Raw genomic sequence first — 20,187 nt, forward strand, 5'->3', positions numbered from 1 at the left:
ACTGCTCATAGAGTCCTTTTTTTTGAAGTTAAGCTTTCTGTAATTAATCACTTTAGGACTGAAAAGCAAAGGTAGTAGAGCCTAGAGCCATAAGGAAAAATGTCACAAGACAGGCAACACAAGCTGGGGGCCAAAGGAGGGGTCGGAGAACAAGTTCTGAAAAGGCTCAGAGGAGCAGGAGTGTGTCGGAGCAGGGGCAGAGCTTGATCTGGACCTGAAAAGGCAAATGGACACCAATTGGAGGAAAAAAGGACCACAAAAATTGTGTGCAAAAGGCAGAAGCTATGCAAGGCACGCAAGGGATGGTAATCTCCACTCCTCCACGTGTGAGTGACTGTGAGACTGGGAGGGAACTTAGCTGCCGTGTGTCTCCTTCCTCTTAGCAGGCGGCACTTCCCGACCAGTTTGCCCTCTTCATCTCCTAAATGGTGAGCCCTTGCTTCTGAGGAGAGGCCTGCACTTGTCCAGTGGTCTCTGGATGAGCAAGTTTAATTTTCTGAGCAAAGGGGTGAGTATTAAACCCAGTTGTCAAATCCAGCATTAGTGGTAGTAGATATTTTGCTCCCCTTCTGTCTAGTTCCTGGGTATATGTGAATTGGTTTGGAGCACTGAAGGGGAAGAAAAGGAGGATAATTTATTATTTCCTGCTTAAAATTTCGACATTCAAAAGTCTGGAAAAGATAAACATGGAGCTGCCGTACTCTGTCTTCACAGCAAAACCAAAAGGGGTTGTTAAGATGAATCAACAGTAATAAATCTTAATTTCTCAGGCTTGTAAAGCTTAGGAAAATTTAAAAAAATATTTTAAAAAATATACATATAGCACAAAATTCAAAAGGAATAGGGTAAAAAGTCTTCCTCCTAACCAAACCCCCCTTACCCAGTTCTCCTCCCCACAGGCAACCGCTGCTATTACTTTCTTATCCATCTTTCTAGGGCTATTCTATTCGTATACAAGCAGATACGTGTATTTTTTTAACCAAAAGGTGGAATTCCAGACACAGTGCTACGTGCCTTGCTTTTTTCATTTACCATATCTTGGAGACTATTCCTTAAGGAATATCCCAATATTCCTATCAACTCTCAAGTTGTCAGTCCTTCATGAAATCCACTATATGGCCATACTATAACTATTACTCAGTCTCTTATTGATGGATATTCAAGTTGTCTGTAATCTTAGGCTATTAAAAGTAATGTTTTCATGACTCTAATACTATGTACATCTTTGCACATGTGTGCAAAGATTATATTTGTAGGTAAATTCCTGGAAGTGGAATTGCTAGGTCAAATGGTAAACAAACTTAAAATTTTGGAAGGTATTACTAAATTTTCAATAATAGAGCTTTTGTGTCAATTTATATCCCCAAGAACATTGGCTAACGTTTTTCAAAATATGCTTCTCTTGTGACTTTCTCTGATCTCTTCCTAAATGCAAGAACTCAAGTGGTAAATCTGAATTTTAAGGTAGCTAATGAAGTAATAGAAAAGTCAGGTGACATCATGTACTGTTTTATTTAAATTTGCCCTGTGTACCAGGCACGAATTTTGCAGTTCCACAGCCCTCCTCAGCTTCTGTTCCAGCCATGGCCACTAGCATTCTTCTGCTGTCCCAATAGGTACACACTGTAATCAGAGGTATTAGGTAAAGAGATTGCCAAACTTAATGTCTTGAATTCTCTCAGAGATTTCAAAGAATTATAAAGGCAACAAACACAGGTGGCAGTTGACCTACTTAATTCTCTGGTATCCCTTTGGAGCTACTTAAAATAGAAGTCACGTGGAACACAAGGGCGGAGATTCACAAAGTACATGCTATTTACAGTACATATAAAATAATTACACCAACTTAAAAGCAATCTTTCGAGTAACTTTATAATTTAAGAGCTATTTTAATTGCATGGTAGACTAGAACCAATGTAAGCTAAAGCAAACTTATGCTTCCTTCTCATCTTTCCTTCACATACAGCCTTACCATCCTTCCTGGTATCCTCCCAAATAAGTCCCCTTCAGTACCATTTTGCCGTGTAACAGAGCTTCCTCCTTTGGTTCATGATCTAAAATTATCCCTTCTCTCCCGAATCAAGTTCTTTCCCCTCTGTACCTAATTTTCCATTCACTCTGAGAAATAAGGGATTTGATGAATTAATTTTCATCTGAGTGGCGAATTTTTTTCCCTCCTAGAAGTACTTCAGATTTTTAATAGCAAGAGCAGGTTAGTGCAGAGAGTAAGTAATTTACATGTATTTTCATTACAACATTGGAATAGAGTAAGGGCCAATGGGTTAACCTAACACGCCCAGCGACACAGCAGAACCAGAATTTGGATGTAGAGCCACTTAACTCAAAAGTCTGCACTTTTCCCACTCCCATCAGTCTTCAAAGAGTTTTGCTTGAAAATCCCCTAAAATAACTTCCATAAACTCATGTATCCCTCACAAAGTTTTAAGTTGTTTAGGGTCTTCTAAAATTTTTCATTTTAATAGTTCCAAAAGTCATAATTTCCAGCATATTATAAATACTGACACATAAAATTACTCACTTTTTAAGTGAATCCAATGAAACCCAAATGTAACAGTTAAATCCATTTTTTAAAATGTATGAGCAAGCTCTTCTTTAACATTTAGAAAACATACACCTTTCCTTTTTCCCCTTGAACCTGTATTTCCATTCCATTTTCTCCAGATTTTTATCCTAATATATTTTAAAGTTTGAAAGTCTTACTGATCATCACATACATATCTACAACAAAAATTGTTTATAATTAAAGATTTTATTTTCCTCTAACCATAAGTGGTTCTAGTAAAATTTTTTTCTTCTGGATTGAGTTATTATAAATATTAATACATAATTGAGCAAGACAACATATGTACATGTTTTGGTAGTTATTAAACATAGGTAGTAATTTTTTTATTATTAGTTAAGGTAATACTAGCTACCGTAACCGATGAACTCCAAATTCTTGATGGCTTAAAAAAATAAAGGACTATTTCTTGATCATTTAGAGTCCCAAAAGGAAGTAGGTGATGATTCAGGGACAGGTTCCTCCCATCGTGGGGTTCTGCTGTCTTCCACACGTGGCTTCCACATAGCCAAAGAAGGAAAGAGTGAGAATGGAGATGGTATACGGGCAGGTCTGGAAGCTGTGCCCTGACCTCCTCCGCCTTTCAATGCCCAGAATCAGTGATATTGGCAAAGCTGAAACAGCAGGAGGCTGGGCACGCAGTCTAGCAGTGCGCGCCAAGAAGGAGAAATGGACTGGACAAACAGCTCAACAAGCCCCCTCACAAGTTTTATTGGAAATGCATGTCTGGAGAAGAATCATGATGCAACTTTTTAAAGAAATCTAATGAAAGAGAACGTTTTAGTCTGCTAAAAACAAATCTGACACCTACTTTTAAAATACATGTTGTAAATAGGAAGTAGAAAAATTTTAAAACATTTTATCAGATGAAATAAGATGAGGACTGACAGTAACTGTAACATACATTTGGTATGATTTGATGAAAACACAAACTCTCAGTGAATAATGCAATAAATGCCAACCAAAAATACACAAAGCCTTACCCTTAACAGAAATATTTATAAAGAAGAGAAATTCAGCAAGTCTTAAGAGTTTATGAGGGCTCAACGAATCGTTAAAGGTTTCACTTTTGTGTGGCCTATAATGACTTTCACATCTAGTGTAATATTTGGGATGGGTAAGAGCAATGCCTTTCTTTAATAAAGTGGGAAAAAGACTATTAGGAACTCGAGCAGCTTATCAGATAAATCAATTTTAGGAAAGAGTATTTATGGAAGTTGAGAATCTGGAAAGTGGTTCCTTTAAAATGATCTATGCCTATGCAAATTCATCTGAAGGTATTTAAGTACTCCTGGGCATAGCCCCAATTTGAGAACCACTGCATTAGACCATACTACCTTGACAACCCAAAGGAGTTTCTAAAAGCGTGTTTTTTATAAACTCTTGAGATATTTTGATGCTTCCCTTGGTCCTTAGGCTATATACTCTGGTTCATGCAAAAGAAAGTGAGTGGCAGTGGGGAGGTCACTGGAGTGTCATTGAGTCTGGGAGAGGCTGTGGGTCACGGAAAGGCAGATTCTCACATCCTGCTCAGGGACTGGATATTTACGAGGAGGCAAAAGTAATAGATTGCAGTGATGCTGTGAAAACATGAGCAAAACTGTTAACTGAATAACAAGTGGAAAGAACTAAAAGTGAGCTATTACGATAGTTCAGATTCATGACCTGGTGACCGCTTCATGGAATCCATGCCCTTGTCATTCAGAGTCAGCAGAAGTAGGATCATGGAGGTAAGTGAGCCACCACAAGGGCAGAAAAGTGTTTATAACTTTATTATCTTAGGACAACAAAACAATTACAAGGCATTTGACTTTACTAATTAAAATGTTTTAAATAGATTAATTTCACATGAAGGTTTAAAATGATATTCATAGCCTATTGGAGAAAATACCTTTACATATCTGAATATAACTTGTCCAGTACTTGGTTCTAATAACAGCTAGTGTGCACTGAGTGCTTACCGCATACCAGAAACCGTGTTAAATGTTTTACATTTAATCTCTATAACACTATGAGGAAAGTGCAACTGTATAGATGAAGGACTGTAACTTAGAGAGGGGAGCCAGGATTCAAATCATGTTTTTAACAAATAAGCTGAATTTTCTCCAGAGCAGTGATTACTAAATTTATTGGGATCATAAATCCTGGTAGGAATCTGATAAAAGCTATGGACTATCTCCCCAAAAGAATGTAGTATATAAAATTCTACATACTAAATTTGGGGATCTTATGGACCCTCCCTCTCAAAGCCCTTCTAGTGACTCATCAAAAGTCACTGTCATCTTAGATTATACTCAAGGGCATTCAACCAGAAATCTAAAAATTTTAACATTAAACATCACCATACTATGATTATGGTTATGTTGTAATGAAGGTCAAAAGTATCTTAAAACACCCTGAGAAAGGTATGCAACTTTGTAGACTTGAAATACTACCTGGAAAAAACAAAAGCAAAATAATAAATAGTACATTTTGCATTTTTTATTGAAGTAAATATGTAAATTAGTAAAAACCATTCTATTAACCAAATCATGTTTTAATTGACCAAGCTAAAAACAGGCTCATTGTAAAGAATTCAGAAAACTGGTGAAAGAGTATAAACCCAGAGGTGCTTCCTGTTAATTAACCACGTGGCATACTTCCTTCAAGCTTTTTAAAGACTAGCATATCATTATTTCTGAATAGTATAGTATCTTCAGTTGACAATAACCCTAAGTAGCAGAAAATTTCTAAGTGTATTCTGAATAAAATGTTCAGTTTATTTTCTATTTTACCTTATCTAATTCTGGGAAAACATTTAAACAGATGAATAATTTTGTTCCCTGATCAATTTACCCCCAAAAAGGATTTGCCATATAGCACTTAAGGTATATATTTAAATATTCCACTAGACCATTCATTACTGCAGAGGATGTTCATGATACAGAAACTTTACAGCCTTAACTACAAGAATCTAAACTTGATTTTATAATAGTTAACAATCACTGTAGTCGAGTTTTAGAGTCAGTGTTCGTGTGTTTCACTATTTCAAGCTGTTAAAGAACAGTCTGGCTAAGATGAAGAGCTTTGGGTCTGGAGCCAGAACATTGGAGTTCCAATCCCTGGTCAGCCATTCAACTAGCTGTGTGATAACAAATTTGTTCTAGTTATAAGAGTAACATCTAGTTTTAAGTTTCTCATGTTTCGGGCAGGATCCATTCACTAACTTGCTGTGTGATTTAACTATACAGCTTAGGTTAGCCAGACATGTAAACAGGTGTATCTTACAATTTTCTTGCCTTGTTTGCATCTCGAGGGTTAATCACAAATAATGCTAATAAAGTACTTCAAAGTTTTAAATGAAAGGACAAAAAAAAAGAAAGCAATAGTATTTTCCTCTTTAACCATAAACAAATCTTAATGCTGTTACTGTATTTATTTACTAATAACTAAGCACAGTTTGGCATTGCCCTAACAAGGTAATCATGAGTTGTTGAGACACTTATGACTATTAGGAATGCAAGACTAATTGACATAATTATATATCACCACAAGATGGAGTGAGAGTTCTCCAAAATGCACACGCACACACACACACACACACACACACACACACACACACATCTGCTGTCAAAAGACTACAGATCCGACTTATTCCATTCTGCCATCTAGTGGTGATATAATTAGGTATTACTCTATTGGATCAGTCTCCCATGCAAGAATAAAATAAAAATAAGCAGTTTCATGAGAGCTAAGAAATTAGTTGAAAGACAAGATTAAGCACAGAAAGGAAAGTGGTAATATCATTAATATAATGGCAAGGAAAAGCATGAGAGAATATCAGAGCAGAGTCCCAAACTGACAAAACAAGTTTAAAAAATAAAATCTATTTTAAAACTAAAATATCTATTTTAAAACATAACCTTCTTCCTTGATTCCTTTTAGTATAAAGAATTCCAAAGATGACTTCAACTATTCCTTTAAAAGACAAGTAGTTTGGATTTAAACATTTTTAACATTGCCTTTTTTATTTAAAAAAAAAAATACTGTGCAAAACCGTAAAGAAGGAATTATCTAAGGTCTCTAAGGACTTACATAAATTTTGGGTAGGCCTATTTAGATTTATAGTTAATGTTATTTTCATTGAACAATGCTTTTATTTGCTTGAGTTTTACATTTGAAATTTCCTTATAGTGGCATAATTGTTTTAAATTTTACCCAAAACATGTACATACCATGTCAAACATACATACACAAAATTAGAAAGTAAAGGGTTAATATTCTTGGTAAGTAAAAAAGCTCTACAAATCAATCAGAAAAAGATAATCACTCCAAAAAGAAAACATAAAGGATATGATCAAGCCATCCACAAATAATATAGTTAATAAACAATAAAAATTATCACTCATTAGTAACCTGGTTTAAATGATGATGTTAATAATGATCTTAAAATAATATTTTTTGCTTTTCAATCTATCAAAGAGAAAGATTTATTATAATCAGTGTTGGTGAGGACGTAGAAAAGCAGATGCTGTTGGTGAAAGTATAAATTGTGTGACCATTCTAGAGTTTGTTAAATGGGAATACGTTTTTACTTAGAATTTCAATTTCTAGGAGTTTATGCTAGGCAACAAATACACAAATTTATACACAAAGACTTATCCATAGTAATATTATTAATTAAATTGTTGTTTATAACAGCTCAAACCTGGCCACATGCTAAAGTTCAACAATAAGCGATCAGCTAAATACACCACGGCTCATCCATACGCTGGAATACTACATAACTTGTAAAAGTCATGGTGCAGAGATATTAAGGACATCAGAAAATGCTTACCTCTACTACGTGAAAAAGCAGATTATAACACTGAATGTACAGCATGATACCAATTTTGTTTTTTTGTTTTTTAAAAGGTACTTTATTTTCTTCATTGTCCTTTTCTAAATTTCCCAGTGCACATGTATTACTTTTATAATCAAAATAAGATGATAAAATTACTAATTTATTACACATCACAAAACTCTTGATTACTGTATTTTCATATAAAATGGATGATTTTCCAGTCAAATTTACACTTCCATATTTAGGTAAGTAGAAATAATCTTAGGTTAAATCCAAGTTTCAGATGTATGTCTTCACAACACAAAAAGGATATTGAGAAAAATTTTTAGATCATTTCAAAAGCCCACTTAAAGCTAATAAGCATAGTTTGGAAATTTCTCACTGAAAGGCCAGAACTACACATCCAATTAAGACAACATTTAAAGTTTATTATTCTAATCCATTAGTTGTTTTGCATTATCTTTCCAAGATCTTTAAGTAAAATTTATTTCCTGAATATTCAAAGGTGACTATTTCTGAAAATTAAAACCTCAAAATGACCCCAAAATATTAAATATTATAAAGCTGCAGATTATCATTTATGCATAGGAAATACCCTATTGAAAATCTCTTTACTGATGAATAGCCCATTTATTCAAAGAAAATTATATATATTTCAATGTTGTCATTCTAAAAGAACAAGACATTAAAAAGAAAATAATAAATTTAGTGTATTAAACTACCTGCTTCTGCCAATACAAGAAAATATATGTGCTAAATAAAAATGGTTATAAGTTTATAACCGAAACTTCATTCACAAAATATAATGGTCCCCTACTAGCAGAATTTGAATATTATAGCTTTTCAACTATATTCTAAACAAAAATAATTAAAAATCAATTCAAATAATTTAAAATAAATGCTTTATTTTTTTAAATTCCCACAAAAACTGAAACTATCATTTACACCAGTCACAATAGCAATAAAAATTAGAAATCAATCTGCTATAACTCTCAAAAACACTTATGAGCATAAAACAAAACTAAAAGAAACAAAAAGAAAAAACTAAGTACCCCTTGTAAATTGAAGATAACCTGACTGACTGACATACCCACCTGCAGATGTACAAACAGCAGATGCAATCAAAACGGTGCAAGATTTAATGAATTTGGGACAATATTGCAACCAATCCCAACCCAGTTTTCAATTACTTGTGCAGGTTTATATAGAGTCACAAAAAGTAAATCTCTCCTAATACGTAACCAGCTGATGCCAATTCAGAAGACTCCACACCAACACAGTAACCATGGAAATCATGAGGTATGACTGGGGGAAAAAGCAAAACTCAGCTTCCAAAGGGCATATACTTCAATATAACTTCAATATATTTCTACTTTTGTGTAAAAAAAAGTTTCCTTTAAACTAAACATCTAAAAGAAAAGAAAATGTATCATTTCATATTCTTTTTCAAAATTAAAAAAATATATACATAATCTTCCTTTGTTTTTGATAAGTTCAAATATGAATTGAGAGTGGGGAATTGGATTCTTTAAGAAAGCTCTATAGAAGGATGAATACAACCTACTATATCTTCTTTAAGAAGTATGAGCTGAAATGTTAGGCATTCCTTGTGTGGTTCTGTATATATTTAAGGAATGCTGTTCTTGTAACCAATGGCTTTGAAAAATACTGAGACCAAAATACGTTACTAGAGGATCTCTATGAAAGGTCACCAAAACCACCCTTGATCATGAAATCAGGGAAAATGTTTTTAGAATTTATCTTGCTAGAAAAAAAACGCTACCATTTTCTTTCTTTTTCTTTTCTCTGATTATCACAATTAAACATCAGAAGATTCTTCCCAAACAAAGACTGGCGTAAACGTAGATTTCAAGGGCAAACCGCTTTCATGAGAGTCTATTTCTCAGGCCTTTCACCATCTGTTGCGGCAGCACTGTGCTGGTGCGAGTCGTCACTGGACTCCTGGGAAGTACCCGTTCGGGGAGAGAGTACTGGGACCTCAAGCTGATTAGCAGCGTTCAGTGGCTTTGTAGAGGAATTAGACGGAAGTCTATGACGGTTACTCTCCTCACCAGAAGTAGATGAATGTGTTTTTCTTCCAAATTCCTCACTAATAGGAGGCTGCAAATTATGAAAGACAACACAGCGATGATTTTATTATTTTTCTTCCCTTTAAAATCTAAGGACAGACTTTTCCAACAAAGAAGGAAACTATGTTGGTGCTCAGTAGATTTTATTAGTATAACGAAAACTTCACAGCAATTTAAGGTATTAAGTTTAAATTTTCTCCCCAACTAAATCAGCCTATAGCACTGGTCCATTCTTTCACTCAACACATGTTTATTAAGTTTCTCTTGCGTTTCAGGGCTTGAACTACATAGTAGGGCATAAGCTCAAGGCTGGCTTCCTTGCCTCCAAGAAAATGTTTCCGAGACGGTATTTTTCTCCTTTATTCGACTTCTGTCAACTGCAAAGCATTTATAACTCGAGTCTCCTCCTCAGCCCTAAACTCCTATTCTAGGCTTGCTTGAACGGTAATGTTTAAAAGATAAAGGAAAACAGCAGGGGGAAAAAGAGATACCGAGTCAAATAACCTTCAGCGTGTTTGAAGGTTTATCTAGGATTTCCAGGATAAGGAGACTGGAGAGCATTATTGATGGTACTAAATTTAAGCATTTTCGAACATAACTATCCATAAAGCCTGCAAATCCCCTCAGGCTGCAAGTAAGGAGGGGGCAGGCAGTGAAAAGGTATTCTGCATTAAAAAAAAAAGGTCACAGAGATTTGGGAGCCCAGAATTATACACCACCAGACTAATATTTTTATTTAGAGACAAGACCGTAACCTCCTTCTATCATCTTCCATTGTATTTAAAAGCGGAGGCCTGAATTCTTAGCTTCTGTTTGGGTAGGGCAAAAGTCCCTGTTAGAGAGCAGGGACGTCTCTGTGACAGAACTGGCTAGGCCACTCTAGAAACACAGCTCTTAACGCAGAGACACAGGCACTTCTCTTACCTCCAGCCCCAGGCCCTCAGACCCATCCACACAATACTACATGGCAAACAAAATACTGTACTAGGCAGAGATGGACCTCGCCTTCCTTTCACCTCTCTCTTTCCTGTTCTTTTTTCCTTATTTCTCTTTTCTCTTCTTCCTCCTTTTCCCTTATCTTCTTATGTTCCTCTCATTCTTTTTTTTAGTGCTTTCCTTTTCCTCTGGAAATAAAATTTTAAAGCCTACTCTTCTGTCCCTACGTATGCACATAACATTCTTGCCCTAATTTTATTATGTGGGAAAACCTAAATCCATGTTACATCAGCACGTTATGAAAATTATAGGATAAAAGTACATAAAAAGTGAAAAATTTTCAAACTGCTAGTGAGAAATTAATACATATCAACACAAAAGTTACCAAATCTATAAAATGTTTAGGAGCATATCAAAATTAAAGTTACCTGACAATTGTACTGTGGTTATGTAAGATGCTAACATTTTGGAAATCTGGTAAACAGAGTGTATGGGAATTCTCTGTACTATTTTTGCACCTGTTTTAAAGTTTGATTTCAAAATTGGTAAGTTAAATTTTCAAAATAAAAAGTTAAAAAGTAAAAATTGTAAAATCAAAGTTAAGAAAGTCACTGATAGCTCAAAAACAAAGGGTAATAAAAAGAATACAGAGGAAAGGACTTAAAACTTACATCAATACGGAAGTCTTCCAACCTCTTAAAGCTACAGAGATATTCCTGAAGTTTTGGGTCAACAGACTGTGTCTTAGATTGAGAATATTTTAGATAAGCCCAAAACTTTTCTAATCCATACAGCTGACCTAATAACAAAGAAGAATATACATGATAAATTATATAGAATTTTTAAATGATTCATATTGAACACAATCCTTCCAGCAATAAACCATTTATCTCCCAATATACACTTTATCTAGATCTTGAGAATAAGACAACGTAATGAATAATGATAGCTAACATTTATTGAGCATTTGCTATGTAACAGGCGTTAAGTTTCTTATTATATATTAAACTAATTTGAACCATATATAACCCTGTATACAGGTGCTCTTGTATATATTACTGATGAGTAAACTGAGGTTAACAAAGTTAAGTAACTTACTCAAGGTCACATAGTTACTAAGTAGAAGAAATGGAATTCAGATTTAGGGATCTAGCCTAGAGCCTGCGCTGTTACCCAGGTGCTATTCTGCCTTTCCAAGCATACCCGCTGATGTTGCATAGAATTTTCATGTAATGGAAAATCAGTGAGTAGTCATGTTTGTCAAGGGAATGATGACAAAACACAACTCCAACAAGGAAACACTTGGGAGTGGGTGTTTCCAACACCTCACAGGAAAGGCCTTCTTACTATACAGTGCTGGTGCACCACTCTTCATCAAGAACCATAATAGCGGCCTGAAGGTCTTAAATTGTCTGCCCTGAAGGAAAAAAGTTATGAACTCCCTCCTTATTTACTGACAGACTCAGGTTTACAATTTCCAAATGGAATAAGGTTATTGTTTTGCTTTTTTACCAGATTCGTAGTCTTTTTTGGTTTCTTCTTGGAAATCCTTAAAAATTTCTTGTCTGAATTTTTTTTCCAGTCCATAACTATAAAACCTGAACAGACATTCTAAGCCATACCTGTGAAAATTAAAATGTTTACAATAAAATTTTTGCTATGACAAAGCAAACATCTCATCTTTAGCAGCACTGATACAGGCAAACATGGCACAAATAATCCCAAACAAAAAAATGTTTAAATGTATGTAATTTTTAGTACAGAGTTTTAGCTGAAGTGATAACTAGTAATCCACTGCTGGCTTTGACATTTTTGTTGACTCAGCCATAGCACCTCATGAAGGTACACTGGGAACCTGCAGAATGAGAGGCAGCCCCTAACAACTAGAGCTGGCTTTTTGGACAGACAGAGGATCTCTCCCCGGTATTTCCGAAGAACTGGTCAAGAGATTTAGTGACAAATTGGGAATGTTTTAGACTTTTCCCAGACCAAGGTTAATAACAGTGTGTCTGTGCATGGTATTAAATGCTCTTAAACATAATCTTACTCTAGAGAGACAAAGATCATACTCTTGTGCTCTGGACCCTAGCTGTAGTTGACTCGTTCAACTATAAAGGGATGAACCTAATTAAATGGCTCCTAAGAGATCCTTCCTGCTTTAGTTATAAATCCTTTTACAACTTATAAATTCTTTTATAACTTAGTTATAAATTCTTTTAGTTATTTTACCAAAAGAATTGTATTCAGTACATAAATCAGAAAACAAAGTTCCTTGTTTCCTCCCATAACCACCTAGAGAACCTGAGACATGTTTTGGACAGTGGATCAGCAAACTACATGGGCTCAGTCTTCAACTAATAGTGATGAGCAGAATCCATGAGAGTGGACAAGGTCAAGAGGACAGCAGTAAAAGGACCATGTGTAGCTCACTCAATTAAAACATGTTACAATTAAAAGATTCTTCAGTTAGAATCCTTAAGTGGTTCTGGGTGCCTCAGTGGAGTAGAGGCTACAATTTCCTCATTACTGGTAACATAATGTTGCCTGGCTGTTATTCCCAGAAAGAAGAGCGTGTGTGTCTGTGTGTCTTTTGTAACCAGCTTATTTACAAGATGGAGAGTGATGGTCTGTCCAGGAGAATAAATAGGTTTCTTGGCAAGAAACCAAGAGAAACATGTAGGCTACCAAACCACACATTAACCTGAGTTCTTTGCTCTGGTAGCCGCAAGCGGCGCTATCCTTTGAGCTTGTATAACTGAAGGCTAAGGGGTGTAAGGACTAAAGGACCACCTGCTCCGACTGATAAATCTGCCTTGACACTCCTCTTATGGGATATTATATTGATTATTAGTGGTTCTCAACCTTGGCTACATATAAGAATCATCTGGGGAAATTCTAAAAAATACGATACCCAGGCCCCACTTCAAACCAATGAAATCAGAATCTTTGGGGGTGAAGAAAGGAGGAGTCTTTCTTTCTTTCTGGAAAGCAGAACTGAGAACTTTGGTTTTTCTCAAGTAAATGACATTTTAGAAGAATGTTAGAATTCTTAGATTATTGGTAAAGGCCAAGAGACTACTATAATATTTAGATTTTTACTTTTATCTTTTAGCAAACTAATTCCAAAGACCGAAAGCATGACATTAATAATCTAACCCAAACATGCAGCTTAACTGCTGGAGTGAAGAACGGGCAAACGACCAGCCTTTCAGTTGTCATTTACTCACTTACCCCTCACTGTGAGATAGCTTAGATGAGTGGAAAACACAAAGGCTGAGAACCAGTAGGAACTATATTTGAATTCTAGGCTTGTAATTTTATCTCTGAAGAGGGTATAATAATATCCTACTTTTCAAGAATAGATGATAGTTGTTAAGCACTCAGTCTAGAGCTGGCACATTGAAGACGTAATAAATGTTATTTCTCTCCTTCCTTCCTGAAACCATCTTACCGCTACTTTTAGACAATGAACATATGTAGCACTGATCTTCTTCCTAAATTACAATAACTATTTATTGAGCACTTACTATGTATCAGGAAATATGTTACGTTGCTTATATATTGTTTTGTCTAATCTTCACAATAACCCTATGAGGGTATCTACCATAATTTCCCCCACTTCATAGACAAGAACCTGAAGCTTACTTGGATTCTAACTTGCCAAGATCACAGTAAGTTAACGGGCTGCAACTCAAATCTAGGTCTGATTTCAAAGCCTTCAGGTGCTTAACCACTGTGCTATCCTTCCTAAGGAACAGCTAACCCAGTCTAGTCATGAACACTGCAGAAACAGACCCAACATTATAAAATAGCATTTAAAAGCTCTTAGAAACATACACAGAGTCCTACAAGAACACTGAACTCCCAACCTAGATTTGGGTGGGAATGTGATCAAAAAATTATTAGAAAATTCCAAGGAACAAACAGAAATAGTTTGCGTAAGCAGCAAAATATGCTGAGATTTATTATAACAATGGCTTTCAAGCTTTCCTAAGTCCAATAGTAAGAGAAATATTTTGATTGTGACCAAGTCAACACAACACTCACATATATATGTGTATGTAAAAGCATATATAAGTTTTGCAAACAATTCTTAAATTTGTATGAATTGTGAAACAATTTAACTTCACTATGTTCAGTGCAGTTTGGTATTTTCTACTGTATTTTTTTAAGCAAGTCAGAACCACTAAATTGATTTCACAACCCACTAATGGTTAGCAAACCACAGCTTGAATGAGGACATCGAGATCAAAAATGGCAAATTTTGCATTTTGCACCAACTCTGGTAAACTGTAATGACTATAAATCTGAATTCAAGAACAATATTGAACAGTGCTGGGATTAGAGATGCCAGTTATGGACAAATAGAGGTACGCATGCCATATACCTGTCATTCCTGATCAAGATAAAGATTCTAGTTGGAAATTAAATAGGCTTTATTTTTTTTACTTTTTTTAAAATTGAGGTTATAATAGTTTCTAACATTGTGAAATTTCAGTTGTACACTATTATTTGTCAGTCACTATATAAACATGCCCCTTCACCCCTTGTGCCCACCCTCAAACCCCCTTCCCCTCTGGTAACCACTAAACTGTTCTCTTTGTCCGTGTGTGAGTTTATCTTCCACATGAGTGAAATCATACGGTGTTTGTCTTTCTCTGTCTGGCTTATTTCACTTAACATCATACCCTCAAGGTCCATCCATGTTGTTGCAAATGGGATGATTTTGTCTTTTCTATGGCTGAAGAGTATTCCATTGTGTGTATATATATATATATATATATATATATATATATACACACACACACACACACACACACACACACACACCACATTTTCTTTACCCACTCATCAGTTGATGGGCACTTGGGTTGCTTCCACTTCTTGGCTATAGTGAATAATGCTGCAGTGAACATAGGGGTGCATAAGTCTCTTTGAATTGTTGATGTCAAGTTCTCTGGATAAATACTCATAGTGGGATAGCTGTGTCAGACAGTATTTTTTTTTAGAAATCTCCATATTGTTTTCCATAGTGGTTGCACCAGTTTGCATTCTCCCCAGCAGTGTATGAGGGCTCCCTTTTCTCCACATCCTCTCCAACATTTGTTATTTTTTGTCTTGGTGATTACAATCATTCAGTGGGTATAAGGTGATATCTTAGCATAGTTTTGATTTGCATTTCCCTGATGATTAGTGATATTGAACATCATTGCATGTGCCTGGCCATCTGTATATCTTCTTTGGAAAAACGTCTGTTCACTTCCTCTGCCCATTTTTTGATTGGGTTGTTTGTTTTGTTGTTGAGTTGTGTGGGTTCTTTATATATTTTGGAGATTAGCCCCTTGTCAGATATATGATTTGCAAATATTTTCTCCCAGTTGGTGGGTTGTCTTTTCATTTTGTTCCTGGTTTCATTTGCCTTGCAGAAGTGCTTTAGTCTGATGAAGTCCTACTTGTTTATTTTTTCTTTTGTTTCCCTTGTCTCAGCAGACACGGTATTTGAAAAGATCATTCTAAAAAGAGTGTATTGCCTATATTTTCTTCTAGATTTATGGCTTCAGGTCTTACCTTCAAGTGTTTGATCCATTTTGAGTTAATGTTTGTGTATGGCAAAAGATAATTTTTTTGTCTACTTTCACTCTTTTGCATGTGGCTGTCCAGTCTTCACAACACCATTTATTCAAGAGAATTTCCTTTCTCCATTGTATGTTCTTAGCTCCTTTGCTGAAGATTAGCTGTCCACAGATGTGTGGTTTTATTTCTTGGCTTTCAATTCTGTTCCATTGTTCTGTGCGTCTGGTTTTGTACCATGCTGGGTTTTTTTGTTTTTTGTTTTTCTTTAAGATTCTATTTTTTCCCTTTTTCTCCCCAAAGACCTCCGGTACATAGTTGTATATTCTTCGTTGTGGATCCTTCTAGTTGTGGCATGTGGGACACTGCCTCAGCGTGGTTTGATGAGCAGTGCCATGTCCGCGACCAGGATTCGAACCAACGAAACACTGGGCCACCTGCAACTTAACCACTCGGCCACAGGGCCAGCCCCTGTACCATGCTGTTTTGATTACTATACTTTGTAGCATATTTTGAAGTCAGGGATTGTGATGCCTCCAGCTTTGTTCTTTTTTCTCAGGATTGCTTTAGCTATTCAGGGTCTTCTTTTGCCCCATATGAATTTTAGGACTCTTTGTTCTACTTCCATAAGAATGTCATTGGGATTCTGATTGGGATTGCACTAAATCTGTAGATTGCTTTAGGTAGTATGGACATTTTAACCATGTTTATTCTTCCAATCCATGTGCATGGAATATCTTCCCATTTCTTTATGTCATCATTGATTTCTTTCAATAATGTCTTACAGTTTTCATTGTATAGGTCTTTCATCTCCTTGGTTAAATTTATTCCTAGATATTTTATTCTTTTAGTTGCGACTGTAAATGGGATTGTATTCTTGAGTTCTCTGTTAGCTCATTAATAGAGTATAGAAATGCAACTGATTTTTCTAAGTTGATTTTGTACACTGCAACTTTGCTGTAGTTGTTGATTATTTCTAATATTTTTCTGAGGTATTCTTTAGGGTTTTCTATATATAAAATCATGTTGTCTGCAAACAGTGAGAGTTTCACTTCTTTATTGCCTATTTGGACTTCTTTTTCTTGCCTAATTGCTCTGGCCAAAACCTCCAGTACTATGTCGAATAAGAGTGGTGAGAATGGGCACCCTTGTCTTTTTCCTGTTCTCAGAGGGATGGCTTTCAGTTTTTCACCATTGAGTATGTTGACTGTGGGTTTGTCATATGTGGCCTTTATTATGTTGAGGTGCTTTCCTTCTATACCCATTTTATTGAGAATTTTTATCATAAATGGATGTTGGATCCTGTCAAATGCTTTCTCTGCACCTACTGAGATGATTTTGTAGTTTTTATTCCTCATTTTGTTAATGTGGTGTATCACATTAGTTGATTTGTGGATGTTGAATCATCCCTGTGTCCCTGGTATAAATCCCACTTGATCACCGTGTATGATCTTTTTAATGTATTGCTGTATTTGGTTTGCCAATATTTTGTTGAAGATTTTTGCATCTAAGTTCATCAGCGATACTGGCCTGTAATTTTCATTCTTTTTGTTGTCCTTATATGGTTTTGGGATGAGGGTGATGTTGGCCTTGGAGAATGTGTTAGGAAGTGTTCTGTCTTCCTCAATTTTTTGGAATACTTTGAGGATAGGTATTAAATCTTCTTTGAATGTTTGGTAGAATTCTCCAGAGAAGGCATCTGGTCCTGGATTTTTTTTTTTGGGGGGGGGGGGATGGGGAGGTTGTTGATTACTGTTTCAATGTCTTTACTTGTGACTGGTCTATTCAGATTCTCTGTTTCTTCTTGGTTCAATTTTTGGAGATTGTATGAGTCTAAGAATTTATCCATTTCTTCTAGATTGTACAATTTGTTGGCATATAGTTTCTCATAGTATTCTCTTATAATCCTTTGTATTTCTGTGGTATCTGTTGTAATTTCTCTCTTTCATTTCTAATTTTATTTATTTGAGCCTTCTGTATTTTTTTCTTAGTGAGTCTGGTTAAGAGTTTGTCAATTTTTTTAATCTTCTCAAAGAACCAGCTCTTTATTTCATCGATCCTTTCCACTGTTTTATTGTTTGTTTTAATTTCATTTATTTCTGCTCTAATTTTTATTTCCCTCCTTCTGCTGACTTTGGGCTTTGTTTATTCTTCTTTTTCTGATTCTGTTAGGTGTGGTTTAAGATTGCTTATTTGAGATTTTTCTTGTTTGTTAAGGTGGGCCTGTATTGCTATGAATTTCTCTATTAGGACTGCTTTTGCTGCATCCCATATGAGTTGGTATGGTGTGTTTTGATTCTCATTTGTCTCCAGATATTTTTTGATTTCTCCTTTAATTTCTTAAATGATCCACTGGTTGTTCAGCAGCACGTTGTTTAGTCTCCACATGTTTGTCACTTTCTTAGGTTTTTCTTGCTGTTGATTTCTAGTTTCACAGCATTATGGTTGGAAAAGGTGCTTGATATGATTTCAATCTTCTTAAATTTATTGAGGCTTACCTTGTTTCCCAACATATGGTCTATCCTTGAGAACGTTCCATGTGCACTTGAGAAGAATGTGTATTCTGCTGTTTTTTAATGGAGTGTTCTATATGTATCTATTAAGTCCATCTGGTCCAGTTTTTTGTTTAATTCCACTATTTCCTTGATGACTTTCTGTCTGGACGATCTACCCATTGATGTAATTGGGGTGTTTAGGTCCCCTACGCTTATTGTGTTGTTGTTAATATCTCCTTTTAGGTTTGTTAGCAGTTGCTTTATGTACTTTGGTGCTCCTGTGTTGGGTGCATATGTATTTTTAAGTGTATGTCTTCTTGGTGGAGTGTCCCTTTTATCATTATATACTGCCCCTATTTGTCTCTCATTACCTGTTTTGTCTTGAAGTCTACTTTGTCTGATATAAGCATGGCAACACCTGCTTTCTTCTGTTTGCCATTAGCTTGGAGTATCATCTTCCATCTCTTCATTCTGAGCCTGTGTTTGTCTTCAGAGCTGAGATATGTTTCCTGGAGGGAGCACAATGTTGGGTCTTGTTTTTTAATCCATCCCACCACTCTGGGTCTTTTGATTTGAGAATTCAATCCATTTAAATTTACAGTGATTACTGACATACGAGGGCTTAATGCTGCCATTTTATCATTCATTTTCTGGTTCTTCTGCATTTCCCTTGTTTCTTGTCCCACGTATTTCAGACTACTAATTCAGTTTGGTAGTTCTCTATGACGGTTTGCTTAGTTTTCTCTTTATTTATCATTTGTGTCTCTGTTCTGATTATTTGTTTAGTGGTTACCATGAGATTTGTAAAAAAAAATCTCATAGATGACATAGTCCATTTTCCAATAACCTATTTCCTTAGACTAAGCCAATTCCACCCTTTCCTCTTACCCTTCTAAGTGATTATTGTCACAGCTTACTCCATCTTTTATTGTGAGTTTGTAGTTAAAATGATGAGATTACATTATTTGGATGTTCTCCCTCCCTTTATTTTTTATAGTTAATGATCTGATAGAGAGCTGCAATTTTCTGACATAGTCTAACTATTTATCTCCTTGCTCAAGGATTCATAAACTCTTTCCTTTTTTTTTTCAGGTAACGAGGGCCTTCTTAAGCATTTCTTGTAGAGGGTACTTGTGGCAATGAACTCTGTTAGCTTTTGTTTATCTGGGAAAGTTTTTACTTCTCCATCATATCTGAGGGATATTTTCGCTGGATAGAGTATTCCTGAAAGCTTTTGTCTTTCAGAATTTTGAGTCTATAATTCCATTCTCTCCTAGCCTGAAAGGTTTCTGCTGAGAAATATGCTGAAAGCCTGCTAGGAGATCCTTTGTAAGTTACTTTCTTCTGCCTTGCCCTTAATATTTTTTTCTTTGTCGTTCACTTTTGCCAGATTTACTACTATATGCCTTGGAGAAGGTCTTTTTACATCAATATAATTAGGAGATCTATTAGCTTGTTTCACTTGTATGTCCAGCTGCTTCCCCAGGTTTGGGACGTTCTCAGCTATTAATTCTTTGAACAAGCTTTCTGCTACATTCTCTTTCTCTTTTCCCTCTAGAATATCTATAGTCCTTATATTGCATTTCCTAATTGAGTCAGTATTTCTCAGAGAATTTTCTCATTTCGTTTTAGTCTTAGTTCTCTCTCCTCCTCCATCTGAAACATTTCTATATTTCTGTCCTCCAGACTGCT

At 35.5% G+C, this 20,187-nt stretch overlaps 1 protein-coding gene across 37 annotated transcripts in view; it reads right to left on the bottom strand.

The window, feature by feature from the left end:
- Positions 1-1,488: 1,488 nt before the first annotated feature.
- Positions 1,489-20,187, bottom strand: part of LARP1B (La ribonucleoprotein 1B) — a 138,610-nt gene continuing 119,911 nt past the window's right edge. For 29 of the 37 annotated variants that reach the window (XR_011537188.1, XR_011537187.1, XR_011537185.1 and 26 more), the window contains 3 exons: positions 11,942-12,051; positions 11,101-11,228; positions 6,556-9,524 (listed from right to left, as the gene is read on the bottom strand). Coding sequence is in view for 21 of the 37 variants with exons in the window: in XM_070609102.1 (XP_070465203.1) it covers positions 9,300-9,524; positions 11,101-11,228; positions 11,942-12,051 (463 nt within the window). In the remaining 16 variants the exon portion in view is untranslated. Of the gene's footprint in view, positions 1,624-6,555; positions 9,525-11,100; positions 11,229-11,941; positions 12,052-20,187 lie in introns of those variants that run through there. The other 8 variants (XR_011537190.1, XR_011537183.1, XR_011537180.1 and 5 more) reach the window with 2 other exon arrangements.

Source organism: Equus przewalskii, chromosome 2, assembly GCF_037783145.1.
Source record: "Equus przewalskii isolate Varuska chromosome 2, EquPr2, whole genome shotgun sequence".
Classification (NCBI taxonomy): Eukaryota; Metazoa; Chordata; class Mammalia; order Perissodactyla; family Equidae; genus Equus; species Equus przewalskii.